This window comes from Platichthys flesus, chromosome 2 (assembly GCF_949316205.1).
Source record: "Platichthys flesus chromosome 2, fPlaFle2.1, whole genome shotgun sequence".
In the NCBI taxonomy this organism is placed as follows: domain Eukaryota; kingdom Metazoa; phylum Chordata; class Actinopteri; order Pleuronectiformes; family Pleuronectidae; genus Platichthys; species Platichthys flesus.
The window spans coordinates 13,062,104-13,084,602 of NC_084946.1; the positions used below are offsets into that span (position 1 = coordinate 13,062,104).

A 22,499-nucleotide genomic window follows, 5' to 3' on the forward strand; every position below is an offset into this window, starting at 1 on the left:
AAATAACAGTATGCATTGAGTTTGGCTACTTGACATCATAACTAAGAGCTAGAGTATATCTATATTTCTTTTCTTTTTTTTAATGCAGGAAAGACTACATCAGGGATTGTGCCATGAATGAAAGGTGATTGCTGAATGGAGACATACTGTAATTACTGTGCAAAAGAAGAAAAACCTAATGCTGGATTTAAAAAAAAAAAAACATAATTAGAGTCTATTATTAATCATTTAATCAATAATTAGATAATATATGATAATGACACAAGGATGGCACTGAGTGAGGTAAGGGGAAATGTCTACCTGAGGCGATGGGGGTGCAATACTTGTCGGAGTTGCGCCTCCGTATGGGCCCGACACCGTGCGTGTGGGAGTGGGAGTGTGAGTGCAGGCTGGAGGAGCTGATGACCGAGGGTCCCTGGCGCAGCGGGGTGATGGGGGTGGCGGCCGAGGTGGGGGGGTGCTGAAGGCCCTCTGAGTAGGCATCGCTGTCCCGCTTCAACAGAGAGCCACTGGAAGCCAGGTTCAGCTGGAGAGTGGCAGAGACAGACACAGAAATAAGGGAGTTGATTCAGCTCGTTTGTCCCCCACAGAATGTTCATTGTTTTTCTATTTGTGTGATCCCATAAAATAAAAAAATCTAGATAAAAAAAACAAAACATCAGTCAAATATAATCAAAAACGTCAAGAAAATAAAATATAATCATTATGATAATTGAAATAAAATAAGGAAATTTCCGCATTTTTTTAAATATAAAAAACGATTCCATTTTATCCAATGTACCTATAATGTAATCCTTGCAGTATGTATCAATTTACATTGAGCTGACTGATATCAACCTCAAAAAGTGTGAAACATTTTGTTACAAATCAAATGGGCTTAATTGACTTTGTGTCCCTTAGCTATGATTAATACAGTTTTTGTTTCTGTCCAAAGTGTGAAGAATTGAGTTAGGGGACAAAGATTTTATTTATATGACTGATGCTTCACTCATGTTTAAAGCTTCACCATCTGCTGGTTCTGTTAACAGGGAAGCATCATGTAGATAAGATCAGGGTCAGGTGATACCAGTGCATTAGATGATTTGTTTGTGTCATATACTTAACAGATATCTTTGTGGATAATGTTTCTAAACAGTTTTGTTGATTAGTTGTGTAAGAATATTGACATATTCTGGGTTCTACCAATGCTCTGTCCAACATAGAGCAGAGACATGAAACTACACGGGCCAGCAGGACCTTCAATTTGAAGTTGTTTAACTGACAGCAGTAGGGAAGCTAAATCCAGAAAGACTTACTGATGTAAACTCACATCATCATGAAAAAATAATAAAGCCATTGATATTCCCAGTGAATTTCCGTCTCTACCAGTTCCCAAAAGCAAACCCACATCCTTGTACAGAACCACACATACACAATCACACACATTGAACATGAACATATATTTATATACAGAGCGCCGGCTGCAATTAACCCTCAGCTTACAAAAACAAAACCACACGACAGCATGTTTGTAAGACGGGAACACACACACACATACACACACACACACTCTGCGATGGCAAAGTCTTCACGGACTAATACGGCCCAATTAGGCAGAGCCTTGCACACACACGCACACACATACACAAAAAACCAGTGCGCCCAGTCTCTATGGGACAACCGTTGTAGGGATGCTAGCTTAGGACTAATTAAAGCCACAGTGTGTATGTGTGTGCATGTGTTGTCTATATGTATGTAAAATGTGTGAATTGCCTCTCTCTCTCTCCTCTGCCCCCTCTCCGTACCATTTAGCCTGACTGGAGGGGGCGGGGCTGTTTAACAGGTACTTCATTAACGCCGCAACCCTGCCACATCACCACGGCAACAGTCGAACCCTGTTAATTGAGGCCAAGCTTTGTTTCCATTCTTGACGCTCCTCCCCTGCCCCTCCTCCTCCAATCCCTGACCCCAAGGCTCGTCTCCAGTGGTGACAGAACACGCCTCTTCCTGATTTCCCATTAGATGTTAATGGCAGCTGATCCCCCTGTGATCAACACATCACCCAGACACACAAAAGTAGACACAAAAACACACGCGTTGCCACTCGGCTGCACCCATTTATATCCCCTCAAATTAAGACACTCCACCTCTAATTGACAATTAATTTCAACATCTTCATATTTTAATAAGACTCCTCGTCAATCTGAATAATGAAATATTCATTAGATACCTAATAACAACTTTGCCGAGCAGTGCGGACACAGACACAGACACACACACACACACACAACCATCACATCAAATTTCGTTCCATTTTGTCAGCACACTAAAAATGCTGTGAGCGATTGCTCTGGCAGCTTTCTTTAAAAAGAACAGGCTGAATCAAACACATATCTGGGCTTCAACACAATCTGTGAATGGCGGAAATTGATGACGTTCTCTGACGACTGAAACACAGATGTATAATGGGAAGTTTAGACAGAGAGGAGAGAAGGAAGAAAACAAGAAGGACAAAGAGAAGAGGAAAAAAGAGAAGAACTAGACAAGCAGAAAGTCGTCTTTGTGATTTATTAATGATATAATAACCCTCACTGGTCAGTAGAGGGTGCAGATATCAAGCTAGACAGGAAAAGAGGAGCGTCGTATCCCAGGAAGGTTAAGCAGTAAAGAAACTGATAAAAGAAGAGTTTGTATGTGAATGAGATGTAACAGTGGAAGCTCGGTGCCAGAGGCTGAGGGGTAATGTAATGTAGGGTCCAGGGTGCTGTGGTGTACTCACAGGTTGGTTAAAAGGCTTTGGCTCTGAGGGGCGCATGTGCAGGTGGGTCATCATGGCCTGGAGTCGCTCACTCTCTTTTGCCAGCTGGGAAACACACAGGGATGGTAATCTTTATGAAATCACATTTTTCTCAATTACATTGATTTACAATTACAATAACACCTTTGGTGGAGAGTAAAGTGTGAGCGGTAGCTGCCTCCGCACTGGGAGCTCTCTCCCTCACACACTCTTACACTCTCCTGCAGACACACTCGTTCCCGTTTGACATTGTAAAGCACCATTTCAATTGCTCCTGCTACAACCTGTGGAGACGCCGCCTCCTGTGTGTTTGTGCGAGAGTGAATGCTTACACACCTGAAGCCTCCATAAACATGGCACCTAAACTAAGACTGATTTTTCTCATTAACATACATGCAACGTGCAAATATGAGGAGCTCAAACACAGTGCCTGTGCTGCTGCATGCATGTGAGTGTGTCTGTGTGAGAGTGGTCCAGTTATTACTGATGTTTACAAAGTCACATTATGGGGACATGTCTTCCTCATAGGGACAAAAAAGGAGATCTCTTAACTTAAACCATTACATTTGAGCTAAAGACATATTTTAAGGTTAGGTTTAAGTTAAGTTTTGATTAAAATTATGTTTAGAATAACTTCAGTGTTAGGGATAGGGATAGGGTTGGGCATGTGGAAACTATGGTTACCATTAGAGTATGTCTCCAGCAAATCAATGTAAGTCAATGTAATGTCCTCGGAAGTCATGGAGCTACGACTGTGTATGTTTGTGTGTGTGTGTGTGTGTGTGTGTATGTGTTTGTGCGTGTGCATGTGCGTTTGGGTGTGGGTGTGTGAGTGTATGGCGCTTAGAGTGGTGGGCTTCCTGTGGACTGCTGAGGGATGAAGTGACATGTTAGGGAGAGAGAGACGTCCATCGTGATGTGATGTGACACCAGCTGCCTCTCTGTCACTTTGCGTTCCCTGGTGGTGGCTTGAGGGTCTCAGCTAAACGCTGTTTACTACCACCACCAAACAACTCTAACCCTAATACTGGGCCGCCGCCCCCACTCCACCCCCCTCTAAGCCCCTTCTCCCCCCCTCACACTACACTATGACGTGAATGGAGTATTCAGGGCGTTTTTGGAAACCATGTCAAGACGAGTGTGAAGTGACAGGTTTAGTAACTACACTTTGGAACTTTTCTTACTTACTACTCACATCTTATCCAGTGTTGGTATTTTTTCTTTGGCTGGAGCATTCAGATGTTTCAAGAGGTTTTTCGTGCATTAACCACTATAAGAACAAGAGAGGCAGTGCAGCCTGTTCCTCCACTTTCTAGCTCATCTCTCTCTCTCTCTTTCTCTCTCTCTCCCCTTTCTTTTTTCTCCTCTTTCTCCCTCCTCCCCTCTCTCAGCCTCGCACTCTCTTGCTGGTGACCGGAGCAGCTTTATAATTGGAGCAGCGATGGCAGCTTCCCTGCCGACTGCTCCTTTTAAATTACAAGCTCCACTGCTCTCCATAAACTCTGCCCTGCCTCAGACAAGTTACTGCCATTGACTGGCTGAAACAGTCCTCAAGACTTTGTTTGTGAGCGGATGTAAATTAAGTGTCTTAGTTTGAGAGTGTGTGTTAGCTCACCTGTATTTCCAGCTGCTGAACCACCTGCATCTGGACTCGGCACTGAGCGGTGCTGCGGTCATCCAGGGCATGCTCATTGTTCAAGTGCCTGGAGGAGAGAAAGGGAGGGGGGGAGATATAAATGTGACGATCAAAGTGCTGCTAGTCCAGTTACACTCATGTCAACAGACTGGATGATGAAGTAACAACTTAACTCAGCCCTTTGACTTTTATACAAACGGAGCTACGAGCCGTTTCAGTAAGACATAAATAAATCATAATCTTGGAGGTTTATTTTGTCTAGGGAAGGACACAGCAGCTGTGTTTTGTGTGTATATACTTCACTGGTGCTCAGTGAGGCATGATCTAAGACAACCACCTGGATATGAGCTCATGTGTTATCACACAGAGCCTTATCTTAAGACTTTCTGTTAGCGAAACTCCACTCCACTTATTAACACTGCTGTGCATGTGTGAATGTGTGTGTGTAAATGGTGGCGCTGTTTGTTTCCTCCAATGTGGGAGGACCCGAGACCTTCTGATCTTTCCCAGCGCACCCCTCCCTGTCTCCCTTCCTTCATCCCTTTCTCTCCCCTCTGTCATCGCCAAGGTTATTCACAGGTTGCCCCCGCTAGCCTGTGTGTATGAGTGTGTGTGGGTGTGTGTTCATATGATTGTGTGAGATAAATAAGTGTCAAAACATCAGAGCAGTTTTTCTGATATCATGTGGTGTTAACCTGTAATCTTCATAAATCTGCGTTTTAGACTTGTTTATACTAAGAGTGTATTTAACACCAAGAAATGTGTGTGTGTTTGTAGTGTGCATGCATGTGAGCGCGTGTGTTTCTCCGAGAAAGCAGAAAGTTAGGCAATATCAGGCAAAGACTGGAAATGAAACAAAAACAATGATGTCATGGCATGGCTAATCCAGGCAGATAGACGGCTCAACACAAGTGCACGATAATAATAACAAAAACATGATCTCACCCTTCTCTCCCCCTCTCTCTCTCTCTTTGACTCTCGGTCAGGCTCTCTCTCCCTCTTTCCCACTTGCACTTCTGTCCACTCCCCCCCTTTCCCTCTCCTCTTCCCCCGCAACTCCCCAAATGTCTATGATTCACACTCATTCCAACCAAATCTGCCCCCAAAACCCTCCTGTCTCTCTATAGCTGGGCCATAAACAGTAGCAGAGTTTTCTTTTTTTTCTCAATGTGTCCCGACAATGAGGCTCTGTTTACTCCTCTGAGTGCTGGCAGACAAGGCTTTAACCCACATTACACCGAGCTCCACCGACCACAACCAGAGTATTATACCAGAGGACAGGGAGGAGGAGGAGGAGGGGGAAGAGGTGGGTTAGAGTAGAAGAGGAGAGGAGAAGAAAGGCCTCAAATAGTGGAGTGTCCCCCTCCTCTGTTCTTCTGTTCTACCCTTTTCTCTCCTGGGGCGATGACTAAAGCTGGCTGGAAGGGAGCGCACTGTCGGACTGACAGAATTATCTGTCACTGCCTCTATTTTTTTCATCTCCCCCTCTTTTTCTCTCTATCTCTTACACACACACACACACACACACACACACACACACACAGGCACACACACTATCACACTCTCTCTCTCCCTCTCTCTTTATCCCTCTCTCTCTCTCTCCTTCCATCTGCCCCGGGGCTACGTGAAATGAGACACCAAACAACAGCTTTCCTCTCCAAACTTTCCCAGCCTGCCTACGAGCTTTGATCTGACTGTCCGATGCCATCACAATCACCACGCACACGGCTGTGATTATGCATGTATGTGTGTGTGTGTGTACATATTTCATCACCCAGGCTTATTAATAACTCCATTGCTCAAATAGCTAAAAGTTCCAGATAATTAGAGGTTGAGTTTGTTTAGGGCTTCATTAGAGGCTTGGGAAGCCTTTGTTAGCAGCCACAGTGCCACGGGGCAGTCCACTGTGTGACAGAGGAGGAGGTGTAGCTGTAGAGTGTCAAGGCCAGATACCACATCAGCATGCCCCAGTGACTCCAAACTGGCAAGTAACAGCTACGAAAGACGTACGGAGGGAGGAGAGGAGGAAGAAAAGTGCAAGAAAATGAAAGCAGAGAGGGAATGAGTGAGAAAGAGGTTGTTTGATGTGTTCACCATGGATGTGGAAACTCAATGTGCTAATGGATGAGCTAATGAAGAATAAATGTGTATTTACACAGAAATACAATGCGTGTGACCCTTCAGAGTAAAATATACAAAATACAAAAAAAACTATGGGTGGCGAACATATGACCTAAGACTTGCTTATTTAGATCTCTTCTTAGGGTCTGTATTAAGGAAAGCAAAATAATAAAACAAAGACAATCAGTCACTCAAATGAATATTATATAGCTGAGAAAAAAGTATGAAGAGGAAGACAGGAGAATAAAATAAATCCCTTGAAAAAAAGAATTTTCACACATGAACGTATGTACCTGTGTGCATGTGCGTCAGAGCAAATGTGAAATGTGATGCAACAGATGGAAACTGGTGATTCAGTGGGGTAATGCAAGCCTCCAGTGATTGACATCTCCACGTAAAGCTCATACTGTAGCTTCACTTTGTTCTGCTTCCTCCCTGGTGCCTACAGGTAAACTGAATCAAAGATCGTGTCATGTCTCTTTCTTTCCGACAGTAATACTAGGGGCTAGTGCTGCTGAGTTTCTTATTTTTTTAAGTACCAGGCATTGTGTGTTTGCAACTTAGTGATAAAACTGAAGAACGTTTTAATATGGTCTAAGGGAAGGTTTGTGATAAATGCAAGTGTATATATTGTTGCAATAGTTTTTACTTGAGAAATAGGGGGATATCCCACACTTTCCTTGATTTCCCACACAATGATTCATAGATGTTGATGAAAAAATCTGGCATTTTAAGGGGACTTATATTCAAACTGTGTTAAATTTGGTGCGGATCCAAAACCCAGATTTAATGAATTTAAATGTGGTTTCATAAGGGGACTGTTGGGCCTTGGTGGCTGTATGCGCTCTACTCAGTGGCATTCTAGTTTGAATTTAAATAGTAATATTATTAAACTCTTCTGAGACCTTAGTCTAAAAAAGAATGCATTTATTTTGGATTGTATGATGGGATTGTATTAATATATAACCCTGACACATTATACTTTGAATCATATTTTACTTACTTGATGAACTGTCCCATGTCCTCACACAGTGCTTCACAGCCGGGCCATTTACACTCTCCATGGCCGTAAAGTGGATGGGAGCCTGCATGTTCCTCATGACTGTGGACAAAGAGACAGTTAAACAGATGCTGAATTATATCCATAAAACATACAGCAAATACTTAGAATAATGAGCATTAATGTGCCACACTCTCGTGCACAAACACACACACACATGCAAAACCGACTACAGCAATAGCATCAATGCAGCCATCTGAGTCTGGTTAGCAGTCATTAGTTTGTACAGCTCACAAAGCCAAGTGCAGAGAGAGAAGGATAGAGCAAAGTGGGGTCAGTTACAGAAGCCAGGCAAATAAGGGAATTGCTCCAGCAACCTCAGAGGCACATTTTGAAGTCCATGACCTGTCTTTCTGTCCTTGGCGTGTGTTGTGCAAGAGTGTGTTAGTGTTGGTGTGTGTTCTTATGTTTCAGGAGTTGACACAGAGTCGGCACAGGACCAACCAGCCATGACTGATTGGCGGCGGCTGCTGTCATGTGCTGGTTGTTCTTTTGTGGTGAGCTTATGTGTGTGTGCGCATTTGTGTACATCTGCGTATATTTATGAGTGTTTGTATATTTGTATATGTGTGTGTGCGATGATGAAAGACAGGGCCAGGCGTGGTTTTGGGCCCTGGGTAAAATAAGTGTATCCGTGCATGTGTGTGCGTGTGCATGTGCACATGTGTATGTGCATGTGTGTGCGGCAGGTCCAGTAGCACATGTGGTTCAGACCTGGATCTTCGCCGGCGACTGCTGTCTCCACGTATATTTACATGACTGTGTATGTGTGTGTGCATGCGCGTGTGAGCACTGGGATGGGGATTCTCCCAAATCAACATCAGAAGGTTGTCTAACAGAAACCATTTGTCTCGCAGATGGAAACATGTCTCTCTCCCTGTCTCTTTCCTTTTTCGCCTCTGCCTGATCATATGTGCCGGCTGAGGTTGGAGCTGTGTGTGTGCATGTGTGCAGCTGCACGTGTGTGTTTTGTGTGTATGCATGCGCTGGCTGTGGTTGAGTCAAAGCAGAAGCAGCTCAGACAGCAGACATGACAAACTTCTGGCAACCACATTCTCGTCCACATCAGCCATGCATTTGCTTAGCAGACTAACACTCTAATGCTACACCCTTTGTGATCTACTATAGTCTAAATCTGTCCGGATACCAGAGGCAAGCTGTGGCTGTTGCGTGACAGTGTTTGACATATTTGAACAATTATTAAAAGCTCTTTTAATTAATATTTGCTGACCCATGTCGACTTACTCCAAAATGAGGTCAAAGGTTAGGGTCAACAAAGGGCATAGAAGCAAGCAGTGAATCAGTGCTGAAGGACACTTCAGACCACCCTCCCATAAAACGTCTGTCTGTCTTTTACCACTGATAACTGTTATGTGTGTGAATGTTTGAGTGTCAACAGGCTACTCACTGGCTGGGGGGTTGGCTTCCTTTGGAGTAAAGGGGGACATGGTCATCTCCGCTGTCTGCCTTGGTGAAGGAGGATATCCACTCAAACAGTCTGGCTCTTAAAGATGGAGAAAAACCCATGAGCAGCCAATACAGCCTTGGGTGAACACAAGCCTGACACAGCATACAGTACATGTTACAAATACACCTGGCACATGCATCCCTCATCAAGCCCACATTACACGGAGGAATTTATCTCTACAGACACACCGCCTCTCTCTCCTCCTCTGCATTCACAATCCTCTCTTCTCTTCTCCTGCAGAACATTCTGAACCCAACAAACCTCCTATCAAATGAGCTGAGGTGATGTTTACACCCCGGAGATGTGTGGTATGCCACATGTGCATGTTTTGTTCTTGTGTTTATGCGTGTGGATATGAAAGAAGAACAGCTAAAAAGGTTCCAGGTCGAAAACGACATAACAGGGGTTTGTGATTTAGAAAAGACTGGAGGTCACACAGAGGACACATACAAACACACCATCACTGTGTGAAAAGTTTGGGTACCTGTCTCTCTTTGGGGTGTGGCTCTGTCCGTTTTGCAGGCTGTGCAGTGGGATGTGAGCGCTGGCAGCTTTGGGGAAGGCTGAGGTAGAGTTGGTGCTCAAGTCCAGGCCCTCGGCCTGTTTCAGGGCCTCCTCGCTGCTCTGCACGCCTGACACCTCCTTCCACAGCTGCTGGAGGTCTGACGGACACATCGCTGCAGGGAGGGAAAACACTTGGCACTTAGCAGAGGGACTTTCTCAACTATGACCCAATCAAATTCACACTATGAGTGTGAATAGGCTCATAGGATATTAAAGTTAAGTTAGGTAATCCTGGAAAAGCAGGCTTCACACAAAATCCTATGATTCTAAAATCATCCCACATTGATCTGAATGAAATGCTCGGTCATATTTATTACAGTACTGTAAGCGCAAGGGGCACCAGCTTTATTTCTTAAGTGAATTAATTAAGGCAAAAATAATATGGGTAATAATAAGTTGGTCGGACAATGGCTTGGAGTAAAGATCCGTACTTTTCTAAACCAAATCAAATATATGCAACTATTACAGTCTCCTGGGAGTGGTTAAAAGAGAAAAATGATAAATGAGACAAACAAAAACAGATGGGAGGTTCATTTCTGCGTGTTATTGTTATAATTATCTTCCCAGATATCCATGACTTCTCAGCAATTTCTTAATCTCTGCTGGCAATTGCTACTGTCCACCAACACCACCGCTGCTGTCACTACCACTATTTGTTTAAAGAGGGATGTTGCACACTTTGTGCTCCTTCTAGTCACAGCTCGGTTACTTCTGCTCTAATTTCACAGAGAGACGCTGAAAAATGCCACGGTCTACTCCAATGGATCTTACCACGCACACACACACACACACATCTGCACATACACACACAAAGACCTTGCAGCAATCCAAATATTATGTCTGCTTTGTCTGCATTCTTCTGGAGTCCCGCCAAAACAAAAGCTCTCACTCTGGAGGAATGAGGTGGTGTGTGTGTGTGTGTGTGTGTGTGTGTGTGTGTGTGTGTGTGTGTGTGTGTTATCCAAGAAATCCGACCGATCCGTGGACACGCCCAGAGAGAGTGAAAGTGTAAAGTAGTAACAGGGATTGTAAGATAAAGTGTTTCCTCTTCTGACTTATCAGTCTGGCTCATATCACATGCATCCACTAAAAAAACTTTGGAAAAATAAGGGAGTCTGGGTTTTGGGAAAAGTCAGCAGTTTACAGATAAGTGCAAAGCAAGCAAAGTTAAGGAGTGAGCAGCTGAGAGCGGAACAGATTTGTAAACAAAAAAATCTAGATTTTTGCACATTCAGGTGAAAATGTGCTCTCACAATTTCCTGCAGCTTTCGTTGACAGACAGAAAACATTTGAAAAGATGAGAGAGCTCTTTCCACCAGTTACTGACTCATACATTTCAAATGTACAAACCCAGAGTCCCAGAATTTATGTCGGACATATGAGATATGTCGAGTAGAAGCCTTAAGTTACAAAGAAGTTGGATCTAATTCAAACAAATTTTTGTGTATGAAAAAAAACTCTGCTGAAATAGTAATGTCCATACGCACAATTTAATTCTCATTCAAATCTGTTAAGTTCTCTATCGGTTGTATTTGTTAACATTGATAAAAGAAGGCTTTGAAATGTATAGCTACTTCATTCTGTAAGAGTACTAAACAAAAAGCATATCAGGTCCCCTCATGTCGCCCCCACCACCCCCACCTAACCCACCGGACACAACAGCCCTTTGAGGCGGGTCCGCAATGTGCGTTTATGTGTGTGTGCATGTGTGTTTCGGTGTGAGTGTTTATTAATGTGTGTTTGTGTGTTTGTGTGGCATGGCTGGCCAGAGGAATGCTCTGGCTCACGCCTGGCTGAGCCGTCACAATGGAGCGGCTCTATCACACTGCAGGGAAATTCCACTCTGATATGGAGGGAGAGAGAGAAAGGGAAGGAGATGCCAAAGCCAAATGTTTGCAACTGTCTGGAAAAATGTACACTCTTCTCTCCAAAACTGTGGCCTAGTATTCAATTTGTATTCACTTCTTTATTTTCTCTCTTCACTCTGTAAACTAATAATTCCACTTAAAAAAGACACACACACAAACACACACACACACTAAAGTTTCAGTGCACTTTTTTGGAATTGTCTTAAGGTTACAAATATTTGATTGAATATATTAGGTTTTGTCGCATTGAGATTTCAAAAAGAATATGCAAGGTTGTGCATGTGACTAAGAGAGAGGGAGAGAGAGAGAGAGAGAGAGAGAGAGAGAGAGAGAGAGAGAGAGAGAGAGAGAGAGAGAGAGAGAGAGAGAGAGAGAGAGAGAGAGAGGACAGACAGACAGACAGAGGGAAGGAAACTGGTCTGTTTGGTCAACTCAGTCAGTGCTTTACCAATGTTACGGCTACTTTAGAACCCCTTAAGCATTCCCTGTGTGAGATAAAGTGTGTGTGTGTGTGTGTGTGTGTGTGTGTGTGTGTGTGTGTGTTGGACACTTCTGTGTGCAGACTAAAGTGGACACAGACACTCACACACACACACACACGCTCACTAAGGGCGGGCCAGTCAACAGTCAACATTAATCGTTGTTAAACTGTGCTGACAAACTGAAGAAACTGTGGGAGAAGTTACACACAGGAATGAAAAAAAATCCAGTGGGCACAGTAATGACAAAACGATGATGTCCTTGTGTCTGGCTTATCTCAAGTACACACACATGAAAACACACTAGCACAGGCACATGCTAACCACCGAGCAAGGGGGCTTAGTGGCATATTTTACCTATTATCCAAATGAGTACCTTTCACAAACCCACCAATCAGGTTTCTTTTTATCTTTTATGGGCTGATTAACTTAACAGGCTTCACATGCGGCACTGGTTGCAGGCCCATGTGTGTGGTGTTGTGACAATGTGTGCAATGTTTTGTGTCTGTATATGTATATATGGATGGTGTGGGTGCTGCATGTGTGTACCTTGCTGCAGAGACTGCATGGCAGCGGTGGGCTGCATTGGGACCAGTCCTTGTCTCTGGAGGTTGAGGATGTGCTGCTGTTGAAGCTGCTGCATCTGGATCAGCTGCTGCTGGAAGGCCAACTGCTTATTGCCTAACTGCTGATCGCCAGAGGACAGAGAGACAGACAGCAGGAAAAGTTATTAAAAAGTTAGTAAGTAAGTCTGTTTCTGGTTATTGCTGTGGTGATACTGTCAATGAGATGCATTATATCTAGAATTTAAATGATTTATATCCAATGTCCAAGAAATATCTCTCATTACATATTTTGAGTTTCATTTGTTAAAAAAAACACTTTAAAACCGTAGACATTAAGCAAAGTGCTATTCAGTTTAAATAGGGGAGATACATCAAGAGATTCAAAAAAAGAGCCAAGAACCAAACAGTAAGACATCCAATAGATAAAAATAAAATAAATAAAAATAAGATACAAACACAAGAGCCAGGCAAGTTTTAAAAGTGTTTGTGTATTTTTACCTGTTTGTGTTAAGATGCTTGACTTAAACTAGGACGATAAGTGAGTAACTTTGTGACACCAAACCATTACAATTTAGGACAGAATCTAAAAAGTATATTTTTTTGGATTAGATTGGAATATTTGTACATGTAGCAATGAAAAGCTAACATACACATTTATTTTTTTATGATTTTGAAGCATTTGTTAAAATATGGCAGCCAGTTTTGAGCCCCTAAAAAAAAAAAAAAGGGAGAATTCCGAGAGGTGAAAATTAGTCCGGTAATAAAACAATGACGACCCTGAATTCAAGCAGGATGGAGGGGGAATGAGGGTGAGGGAGCAAAGGGAGGGTGGGAGAGACTACATGCCGCGTGGCGATAATGTCGGTGTGTGTTACAGTGATAAATGTCCCCTTTCCTGCACTCACAGTCTGGGGCAGACCTGGCCTTTGCCGCACCGTTTGAAGTAACCCCTGACCAACCCCTGGGAGAGATGGACTTTATCTCTTCCAGATAACTAGAGGAGAAGAAAAATAAATAAATAGAACTTGAGGAACTGCTCATTGTGTGTGTATGTGTGTGAAAGAAAGTGGCAGCCTGGAACTCTTTGAACAGAGAGGAACTCACAGGAAGGGCAGATAGGTCACTTCCTTTCAGACTTAGTGCCTGGGGAGGAAAAGTGTGATGGCAGCATGTTTGTGTTTGTGTGTGTGTGTGTGTGTGTGCGTGTGTGTGTGTGTGTGGGGGGGGTATTTGTTCCCCATACAATGGTTTGATTTAACTTGGGTTTAGCTTTAGGTGTTGGGAATCTGACTTCAATCGTAAACAGACATGGACATATTAGGGAAGATGGAGAGATGAATAAAGAGCCAACAAATTATTTTTCCAATTCTCTGAAAATATTATAAACTTCAGGTGCTTTAGTAGTCATTAACATTTTCTGTCAAAAACTCAGAACATTTTTATTTAATTCTGGACTCCATAAGAAGTGCTCAAATTGAGACAATATGATTGGAATAGACATTAGTGGACCTTAGACAACAAAACAGTCTAAGTCCGGATTTCTATTCATATGAATCACAGTCAATCAGTTTTCCTGTCAAAGACATGGGGTTTTCACATACTGCATTTTCCATTCACTTTATGATCTCCTCCAAGGAGGTTATTTATTTGTCTGTGTTTGTTTGGATAACATAAAAGCTATAATCAACTAATTTCTATAAAGTTTTGTGCAGAGTTGGGGCATAACCAAGGTACCGCTGAGTGAAATTTGGCCCAGATCCAAATAAAAATCCAGCTCTCGAGACTTAAGATGTGGTTTTGGAAGGGGACTATTATGGTATGTATTCTCCTGTGTGCCATTCTAGTTCAACAGTGTGAAGGTTGAGAAGATCAGTGTCTGTTGCATTGTAACTACAGTATAATTAGGAACCATGCTTTGCCACAGTTAAGTGGTGTAGTGGTCGAGTGCAGTTCGCTGGAGGGAACAGCCAAATCCTCATTTGATGCAGTAAATGGTTTATCATGATCCGAGTGTTCTAAATGAACTGAGCCTCTTTTTCCTCCTCTCTTTCCAGCCGTCTTATCCCCCTTTTCTACTTGTCCGTCTATTTTATTTCTACCACTCCCCCATCTGTCTCTCATTCCCTCCAGAGATATGACCATGGTTCTTTAAAGCACACATTGTGTGTGTGTGCGTGTGTGTGTGCCTGTGTTCTGTTTACATTAGCTGTGGCTGAGTGGCCAAAGCTAGCGCAGTAACAGGCTGTCAATGTGATTTATGAGCACATCACACACTGTCTGAGCCTGCCAGTCACAAAGACGCGCGCACACACACACAAACACACACACACTCTATGGATGGACACTGACAGACACACATACACATGCACACATCTTTTGTGATGGTCAGAGTCACTTCATTAAGCTGACTCCTGACCAGTCCCAAATGCATCGGCGACTCACACACACAAACACGGACTCAACACACACATACATACACTATTGCTTTCAGTTCATCACTTCCATTCAGACAAGAAAGTGGAGAGGAATTGCAGAAAAGAGGGGAAAGGGTAAAAAGTCATGGCCACTCATGCACAAACTCCAAACAGCAAAGGAGAGGTTTTCTGTTTTACTCTCGCTCCTTCCTCTACTGTCTCCTCAGTCAACTTCTCTCCTGTATGTGCTTTAAACTGGATTAATTTACGTCTTCAAATACAACAAGATTATCTCATCTATTTGGAGGCTTAGGAACAGCTCAAGCCTTACATTGAAAACCTCCTTCTCCCCCTCTACAGTCTATAACGACACCTGAGAGGTGAGAGTCGACTAAAAAGGTGTGACTGATGGCTCGTAGCGACTGAGAAACACTGACTGATGGAAATGGCCTTAGTCATATCAGCTGCGTGCAGCTCTGTAGGCAGTCATATTCCCCCAAGTGTTTGTGTGTTTGTGCAGTGAACCATCGCACATCAAGCCTCTCCCTCTCTGCATGTATGTGTAGCTGTGTGACCAATGTTTGCACTTGTCTAGTTGTTACAGGACAACAAACCTGAAAACTGGGACAGCGAGAGAGCGCAAGGGAGAAAAAAAAGGGGGAAAAGCGATTCAGACACCCTCTCAACATGCGAGTCAACCACAACTGGTTTGCTGTGGTCACGGTTGAGTTGTCTGACCGCTGTCGGTGAGGGGGTTTGTTGTGTAGGGTGGTGGGGGAGTCTGCCTACTGGGAGAGATGGGGGGGATGAATGAGAGGAGGAGGAACAGGGGGAATCTAGGATGTGTCTCCTCATGCGTTTATCAGCATTGTCTCAGGAGGTTTATCGCCTTCAAGTCTGTCCTCTGTGTGTGTTCAGCAATTTTTGGTGAATGAGGATTCGAACAGTACACGCACGCACATGTACGCCCCCCCCCCCCCCCCCCCCCCCCCCCACACACACTCATACACACAGGTTATGACAGTAATCTAGTCTGATCGATTGGAATCCTCTTTGTTGTGCCACGTTGTGATCCTAGTTGATCCTCTGTTATCCTACTGTACCACAGCTGTGGTTAAAACCTGGTGTTCATGCATATTTGTGCGTGTGTGTGTGTGCGTGTGTGTATTAGAGAGAGAAAGTGAGAGCGAAGGAGGCTCCTAGGGCTGGCGGGGTTAATTGACAATTAAAAGAGGGGCAAACCCCTCCTACAGAGAGATTTCACCTCGGGCTTAGAGCTGAAGGCATGCTAATGTACACCCCGGCAGGGTAGTGAGTGTTGTGCTTATAGCGCAACTTTCTAAAAATGGTGGAAATCCATATCGATTGATCCTTGTTTTTAGACAAGCTGTACATAAAACAATAAAGTACAGAATAGGGCTGAGTGATATGACCAAATATGATTTAAAGATTAAAATGTTAATATCAGTCAAAATCAATTATTACAATTATATGTAAAATTATATATTTTTTTGTTTAATTGCTGATTCTTTTTCATCTTGAGTGAATGTCCTGGTTTTGGACTTTTTCATTATAAGTAGAAAAAGTGAAACACTTATAAACAGCATATGACTGATTAAATCAATGATTTGTTATACCTCCTCACATTGTCTGCACTATGCATAAGTTGTACCTCTTCCAAGGATGGAGCATGTTTACATCCGTGTTTGTTTATTCTGAGGAAATGCAAAAACTTCTCAACATATGTTCGACAAATTGTTTAGAGTGGTGGGGCATGAGCAGAGGAAGAACCGATTCAATTTAGTTTCTTTTGTTTTACTAATCTTTTCCTTCATATTTCATGGTTTTTAATGGAACAAATCGGGAATGTTTATGGGAATGATAGTTCTGAGTGTGTACAAGTTGGTGCAGATCCAATTAAAAATCTGGATGCATTGAATTTAAATGGGGTTTCATAAGGGGGACTGTTGGGCCTTGGCAGAGGCAGTTTCTAGTTGTCAGTGTTTTATCGTCAGGCTCTAGTAAAAAAACTGAGAATGAGAGCAGAGAAAGAGAGAATGAAGAGAGCCCACATGTTCCACATCCTATACATTAGACGTCGATGTCATCCTTCGGCCGGCTCCTATGTCAACCACTTGCACTGTGTTTGAGGGCACTCGTGCACTTGGGGAGTGTACTTGAGCTGAGTGAGTGTGTTGGTGAAGTTCACCTCTTTCGCTGCTTGTTTCCCAGCGTGCTGCTGCTGCTGCTGCTGTTGCTGCTGCTGCTGCTGCTGCTGATGCTGCTGCTGCTGAGTCAGAAGCTGGATATGCAACTGCTCCTGCTGCTTTTTGTAGTACTCCTGTAACTGGAGACAGACACAGAGAAGGTGGAGGCAGGGGGTGAGGGTGGGAAGGAGAAAGACAAGGAGCGTGGTGGTGGGTGAGAGAGAAGTATGAGGCGAGTGAGTCACTTTGTATCAACCTCCACGATATCTCCTTGTCCCAACAGACACCATGACTTGAAAAAGGAGTCTGGAGGAATGCAGTCGCACTGCGTTCCACTGCCTTTTGGTGAAGGCTGCAGTTTATTGTTGTGGCAGTGTGTGTGGTTTCTTGCCAAACCGCAAGCAACAAGCAAACACAGACTGATCTAATGCAGCCGAAGAATATTATGAAGCTATTATGGTGTGTGGGGTTAGTGTTGTAAGGTGATTCTGTTTAAAAAAGCTACAACTGTGGTACAATGCACGACCTGAATTACACCTGCATCACGCCAATTAAAGAGGAGCTTACATAACCAGGTAATATTGAAAATAGAGCTGGTGCTCTTGACACACACAAACACACACACAAATCTGCATGACTGAACAAGACCACTCTTAGCCAATTGGGAAAATGCCCGGGGCGATAGTCCTCTGTGAATACTTTAGTTTCACTCTTGATTCATTTACTGTGCTGCTGTCACAAAACACCTGCTTGGACTGTGTGTATGTGTGTGTACACGTCTACACTGTATGGCAGAGGGTTTTGAGTCTGTCTGTTTCTATAGCATGTGCAGTTAAAGGAGTGGCCCCAGGTAAGGTATGATTATTATATGTTATATTCATAGGCTGTCACCACAGTAACAGTTTGAAGGACTCTGAGGAAAGGGAGTTTTTCTTCTTTTTTTACTGACGCTCCTGTGTGATTTTCACCTTAAGCATTTTCTTGTCTGCAAGAGTCATCCAGACTTTTCTTCCAGAATTAACTTGACTACAACGGGAAATGCCATAAATTAAAAGTACAGAATTTAGCAATGCAGTCAGGTTTTTAATGGAAACACACATAACACTTACACACACACACTCCCTTGACTGGCCACAGCTTCTCTGTTTTTGTTTGAGTTCATTAATTTTTCCAGGAAGCTCCATTTAGATTCTAATCTTGCTGAGAGGAGAGCAAGGCGGGCAGGAAAACTCACGCTGACCACACAGTGTGTGCGTGTGTGGTTATATCTGGAGAACGGCTCACACAGGTGTCTGTCTGCAGTTTGTCTTTGTTTCATGCTGCATCAAATGTTCAAAGAGGCTTCACGGCAGAGAATGACTTCACAGTGCAGCAGTTGCCTCAGTCTCTCATCTGTCTGACCCGGCAGTGAGTAGACTGCATTCCGCTGCCTGCACACATCCTCACCACGCACCCTGTGGAACGTAATGGTCCCACTCTTTTATTTTATTTTATTTGCGAAATTGATTTACATTTTCATTTTCAATATTATCCAAGGCATAGCTTCAACCTAGTATAATTTACTGTGGTGTTGTAGTACGATGTTCCCTCCTGCTTAATTTTTTTTTTTAAATGCAGGACTCATTCCTTCTTGCTGCTCTTTCTTTTCCATCTGTCTTTACTTTCTTTTTATCGCTCCTTAGGCAGAGTTAATCTCTCTTTTCCGCGTCACTAGCCCTGATCGCCTCCTCATCACACAGACAAATGAAAGCGTGTACTCGTACTCACACACCCACACGCACACTTGGCTGGAGAGTGGTGAGTTGAGGGAATAATTAAGTGATAATTAAGGTCTTTTTAATGATTTGATTCAGTGGCTCTGTGCATTAAGAGCATGTGTAAGGGAAGCACTCACCTCTCCACCCTATTACCATGACCTTGACTCTAGTGAACACACCAACGAAAGAAAGGCGGAGCAGCTGCGGCATAAATAAAGGTTAGGGGAGACTTAAAGGTTGAAACACGTGCACACAAACACACTTTCAAATCCACAGACTAGCCACGCAAACACAACTTTCTGTGCAGCAGTGGTCCGTAAAACCTTTCTTACACACTCTTACACAATGCTGTATTGCCATGGGGATATGAAATTTAATGCTCCAGTGAGTGATATGTTGGTTGATTGTTCTGTGTGTGTGTGTGTGTGTGTCTGTGGGTAAAAGTGCCTGATTTGCAGATATACACTAAGAGCAAGTCCATACTGTGGTTAATTAAGTGGGAGAGCAATGTTAAACTCAGTGGTTTTAATAGCAGGAGTTTAATGTGTGTGTGTGTGTGTGTGTTCGTGCATGTGTGTGTGCATGTGCATTATCAACACCCCCCTCTCTTTTTTCCTCGTTACAGGAAAAAGGGGCTGGTGAAGAGGTTCTTAAACGTCTGCATGTCTTGTTTCCAGAAAGCCAGCACATTTCCCATTTCCATTATGATACATGTTGTCAGATCTTACCACTGCAATTTATATTCGCCTAAAGCTACGTCTCCTTATTAAATCTTTCTGCTCTGGCCCTGCCTTGCGTGTGCATGTGTGTGTGTGTGTTTTCAAGTCATCTCCTGTGCCACAATTACTCCACTATCCCCACTCTGTTAATAGTTCTCTTTACAGCCTTTATTGGGTTTGTGCATGTGTGTGTTTCCCTTGTGTAGGTAGAAGGTCACAGGTTGGTGTGGCTGATTATTTGACAGATGTCTTGTAGATGAAGAGTGTTTATTGTTTTTTTGTCGACATGGCAACACCTCTATCACCTGCTGGGGCATGAACATACACTCCTGAATCACCATGATTCACTAAAGCTGATGCTAAATTTGTGCGTGTGTTTGTGTGTGTGTATACAAGTGTGTGCCTGCAGACAGGGGCACTCACACTCTCCTAGCAACAATGCTAAATAGGAGGCCCTCGAAATGACAATGTGTGTACAAGTGGCTATGGGGATGTGCGTTTATCTTCAAAGATCTGCAAGCATTGAAAAAGACACAATCACGCCCAGTGTGTGTCAGCACCTACTAAACGAGACACATCCGAACACGCCGGCCCGGGACTAGGTCCAACCAAGTGGGTGAGTGTGTGAATGTTACCTGCTGTAGCATCAAAGCCTGCTGTTGCTGCAGCAGGGCCTGGAGCTGAGGGGGAGACAAGATCTGTTGCATCTGCTGTGGAGTGATCATCTGCGGACTCATCATAGCCATGGAGACAGGCAACTGAAAGAATCACAGAGACAAACACACATTTAATTACTTTACACATTCAGATTCAGATTAGCATGGAAAAGTTGAACACAAGTCAATCATTAGGCTAGGCTTTGTGTGAAAAGGCCCGGCCAACACGCTGAGCTTTCTGCATGACTGTGCCTGCAACTGAACACTCAACTCAAAACAAACAACCAGAATGGAGCTTGTACAGTGTGCTTGTATGTGCAGGTTACGTTTGAGAGGTGTGTTGTCTGCCATTTCTCTGTTGTCACACACTGCTGAGAAAAGCTGTCAACTTCAAACGCAGATAAACAGTCGGACACATACTGTTGACGACTTCCTGCACAGGGCTGGCATTGTGCACGTAAAGAGAAAGACAATTTCTGTGACAACAGGCAGAGATGAAAAGACAGATAAGCAAACCCCTCTACAAATATAAAATCTTATCTGCTTCCATAAACACACGATTAAGACTCCACCGATTTTCTTCCACACAGTCAAGCCTGGCTAAGAAGAAAGGAACAACAAAGTGGCTATCAGATAAGATGTCTATCTCATGAGATACGGCTACAGGCTGGCAAAGACAGAGAGAGAGTCGAGAGGGAGAGTTGGGGGGGGAGACCGGGAGAGAAATGTGGTGATTCTTGCAGATGGTTGTGCAAGCGCTCTTGATGCACATTGCATTGTACACAGAGATGGGCTGAGATGCTAATCTGATTACAAACACTGAAAAGCTGCAGACAAACAAGAATCGAAAACTGAGATGCTCATGCTCGTGCATAAACGTGGACACAATATATGAAAGACTGCACAGAATATCCTGCTGACAAGCTCATTTTAAATATCAAGCAAATTACTGTTTGAGAAACAATAAGAGGGATGAGGAGAGAATGTGAGATATTTAGGGAGAGAGGTGGACTGATAATAAGCCTGTGAGCCGATTTTGTTTACAAGCTCAGGGATGACAATCTCTTCATTAACTACCTACACATCAATAAACTAAACCGCCTCGTGCCATCTTAACACAAAACCTCCCTGTCTGTTCAGAAGTGATGGCTGTTTCACTGAGGGTGAGTTGTGGCCTCGGAATTGGTCGTTTATCTATATTCACACAGCCACTCACAGTCCTGGTCAAACTGTGAGTAAGTGTGAGGGGATCAGGTGAGGAGTGGGATGGGACCGCGCAAGGGAGGGGACGAGCCGTCACTGATAGATCTGATTTGATTTTGTTAACAACATTTAAATAAATACTATCTAACACCTTCTTTGCCACCAGACCAGTGTCTCCTCCTTCTGCCTCATTCCTTTCCTCTGGGGGTCTCTTTTTTCCTTATGTGTGTGTGTCCGTCAGTGACCAGAGGACTCTTTTATCAATCCACACTTCCCTGACTGAACACACATCCGGCTACATGGGACAGGGAATGGCCAGAGAGCCGCAGGAAAAGTGTGCTTGGCAGAGTTATAGGAAGTAGAAGATGGGTGTGCTGGGGTATGTAGACGAATGAGGAGTAGTGAATGTGAGGGTGTGAGTGTGTGTGTGTGTGTGTGTGTGTGTTTGAGGAGCGAGAGAGCGAAAAAAGAAAGAGAAAAGACAGAGACGGGAGCAGCGAGTGAGGGGAAGGGTGGTGTTGTGGCAGCTGGTAAAGGAACAAGCAGAGGGGGACAGGGAGGTGGGGTGGGGTTGGGAGTAAGGTGGGGGTGGTGATGGGTGCCGCTTGGCGTCATGCCAGCTTGCCCCCGCCGCCGGGCCTTGTCAGTCTAAGCTGCCAAATGAAAAGCTGTAATTAATTGCTCTTGTGCATCCCTTCTTCCTCCCTGACAACTCGTACATTCTATTTTATACACACCGCCATTGACATTTTCACGTCACAGGCGTAATAATTACTGGAGTTATAGCACCTTTCTGTGTGCTGGCTGACGCTCTGACGCCAGAGCCGAGTGCGCATGCATGTGTGCAAGTGCTGATATACTTTTCTGTGTGTGTGTGTGTGTAGAGGGGTGTATGAGTGTGTGTATGAATGTGCATATATGCATGTGTTTAGGGCTGAACGTGTGTGTGGAAAGCTGAATGCTGAGTAGTTAAGGTTTGACGCCATTAATTGCCCCTATAATCTA

General features: G+C 43.8%; 1 protein-coding gene across 1 annotated transcript in view; it reads right to left on the minus strand.

Moving 5' to 3' along the window:
• Positions 1-22,499, minus strand: part of foxp4 (forkhead box P4) — an 88,180-nt gene that overhangs the window by 12,797 nt on the left and 52,884 nt on the right. Inside the window, exons 4-12 of the mRNA XM_062398505.1 lie at positions 20,271-20,393; positions 17,162-17,299; positions 12,522-12,657; positions 9,546-9,738; positions 9,002-9,097; positions 7,537-7,635; positions 4,392-4,479; positions 2,759-2,842; positions 301-526 (exon numbers count right to left, since the gene is read on the minus strand). Coding sequence (XP_062254489.1) covers positions 301-526; positions 2,759-2,842; positions 4,392-4,479; positions 7,537-7,635; positions 9,002-9,097; positions 9,546-9,738; positions 12,522-12,657; positions 17,162-17,299; positions 20,271-20,393 — 1,183 coding nt within the window. The remainder of the gene's footprint in view (positions 1-300; positions 527-2,758; positions 2,843-4,391; positions 4,480-7,536; positions 7,636-9,001; positions 9,098-9,545; positions 9,739-12,521; positions 12,658-17,161; positions 17,300-20,270; positions 20,394-22,499) is intronic.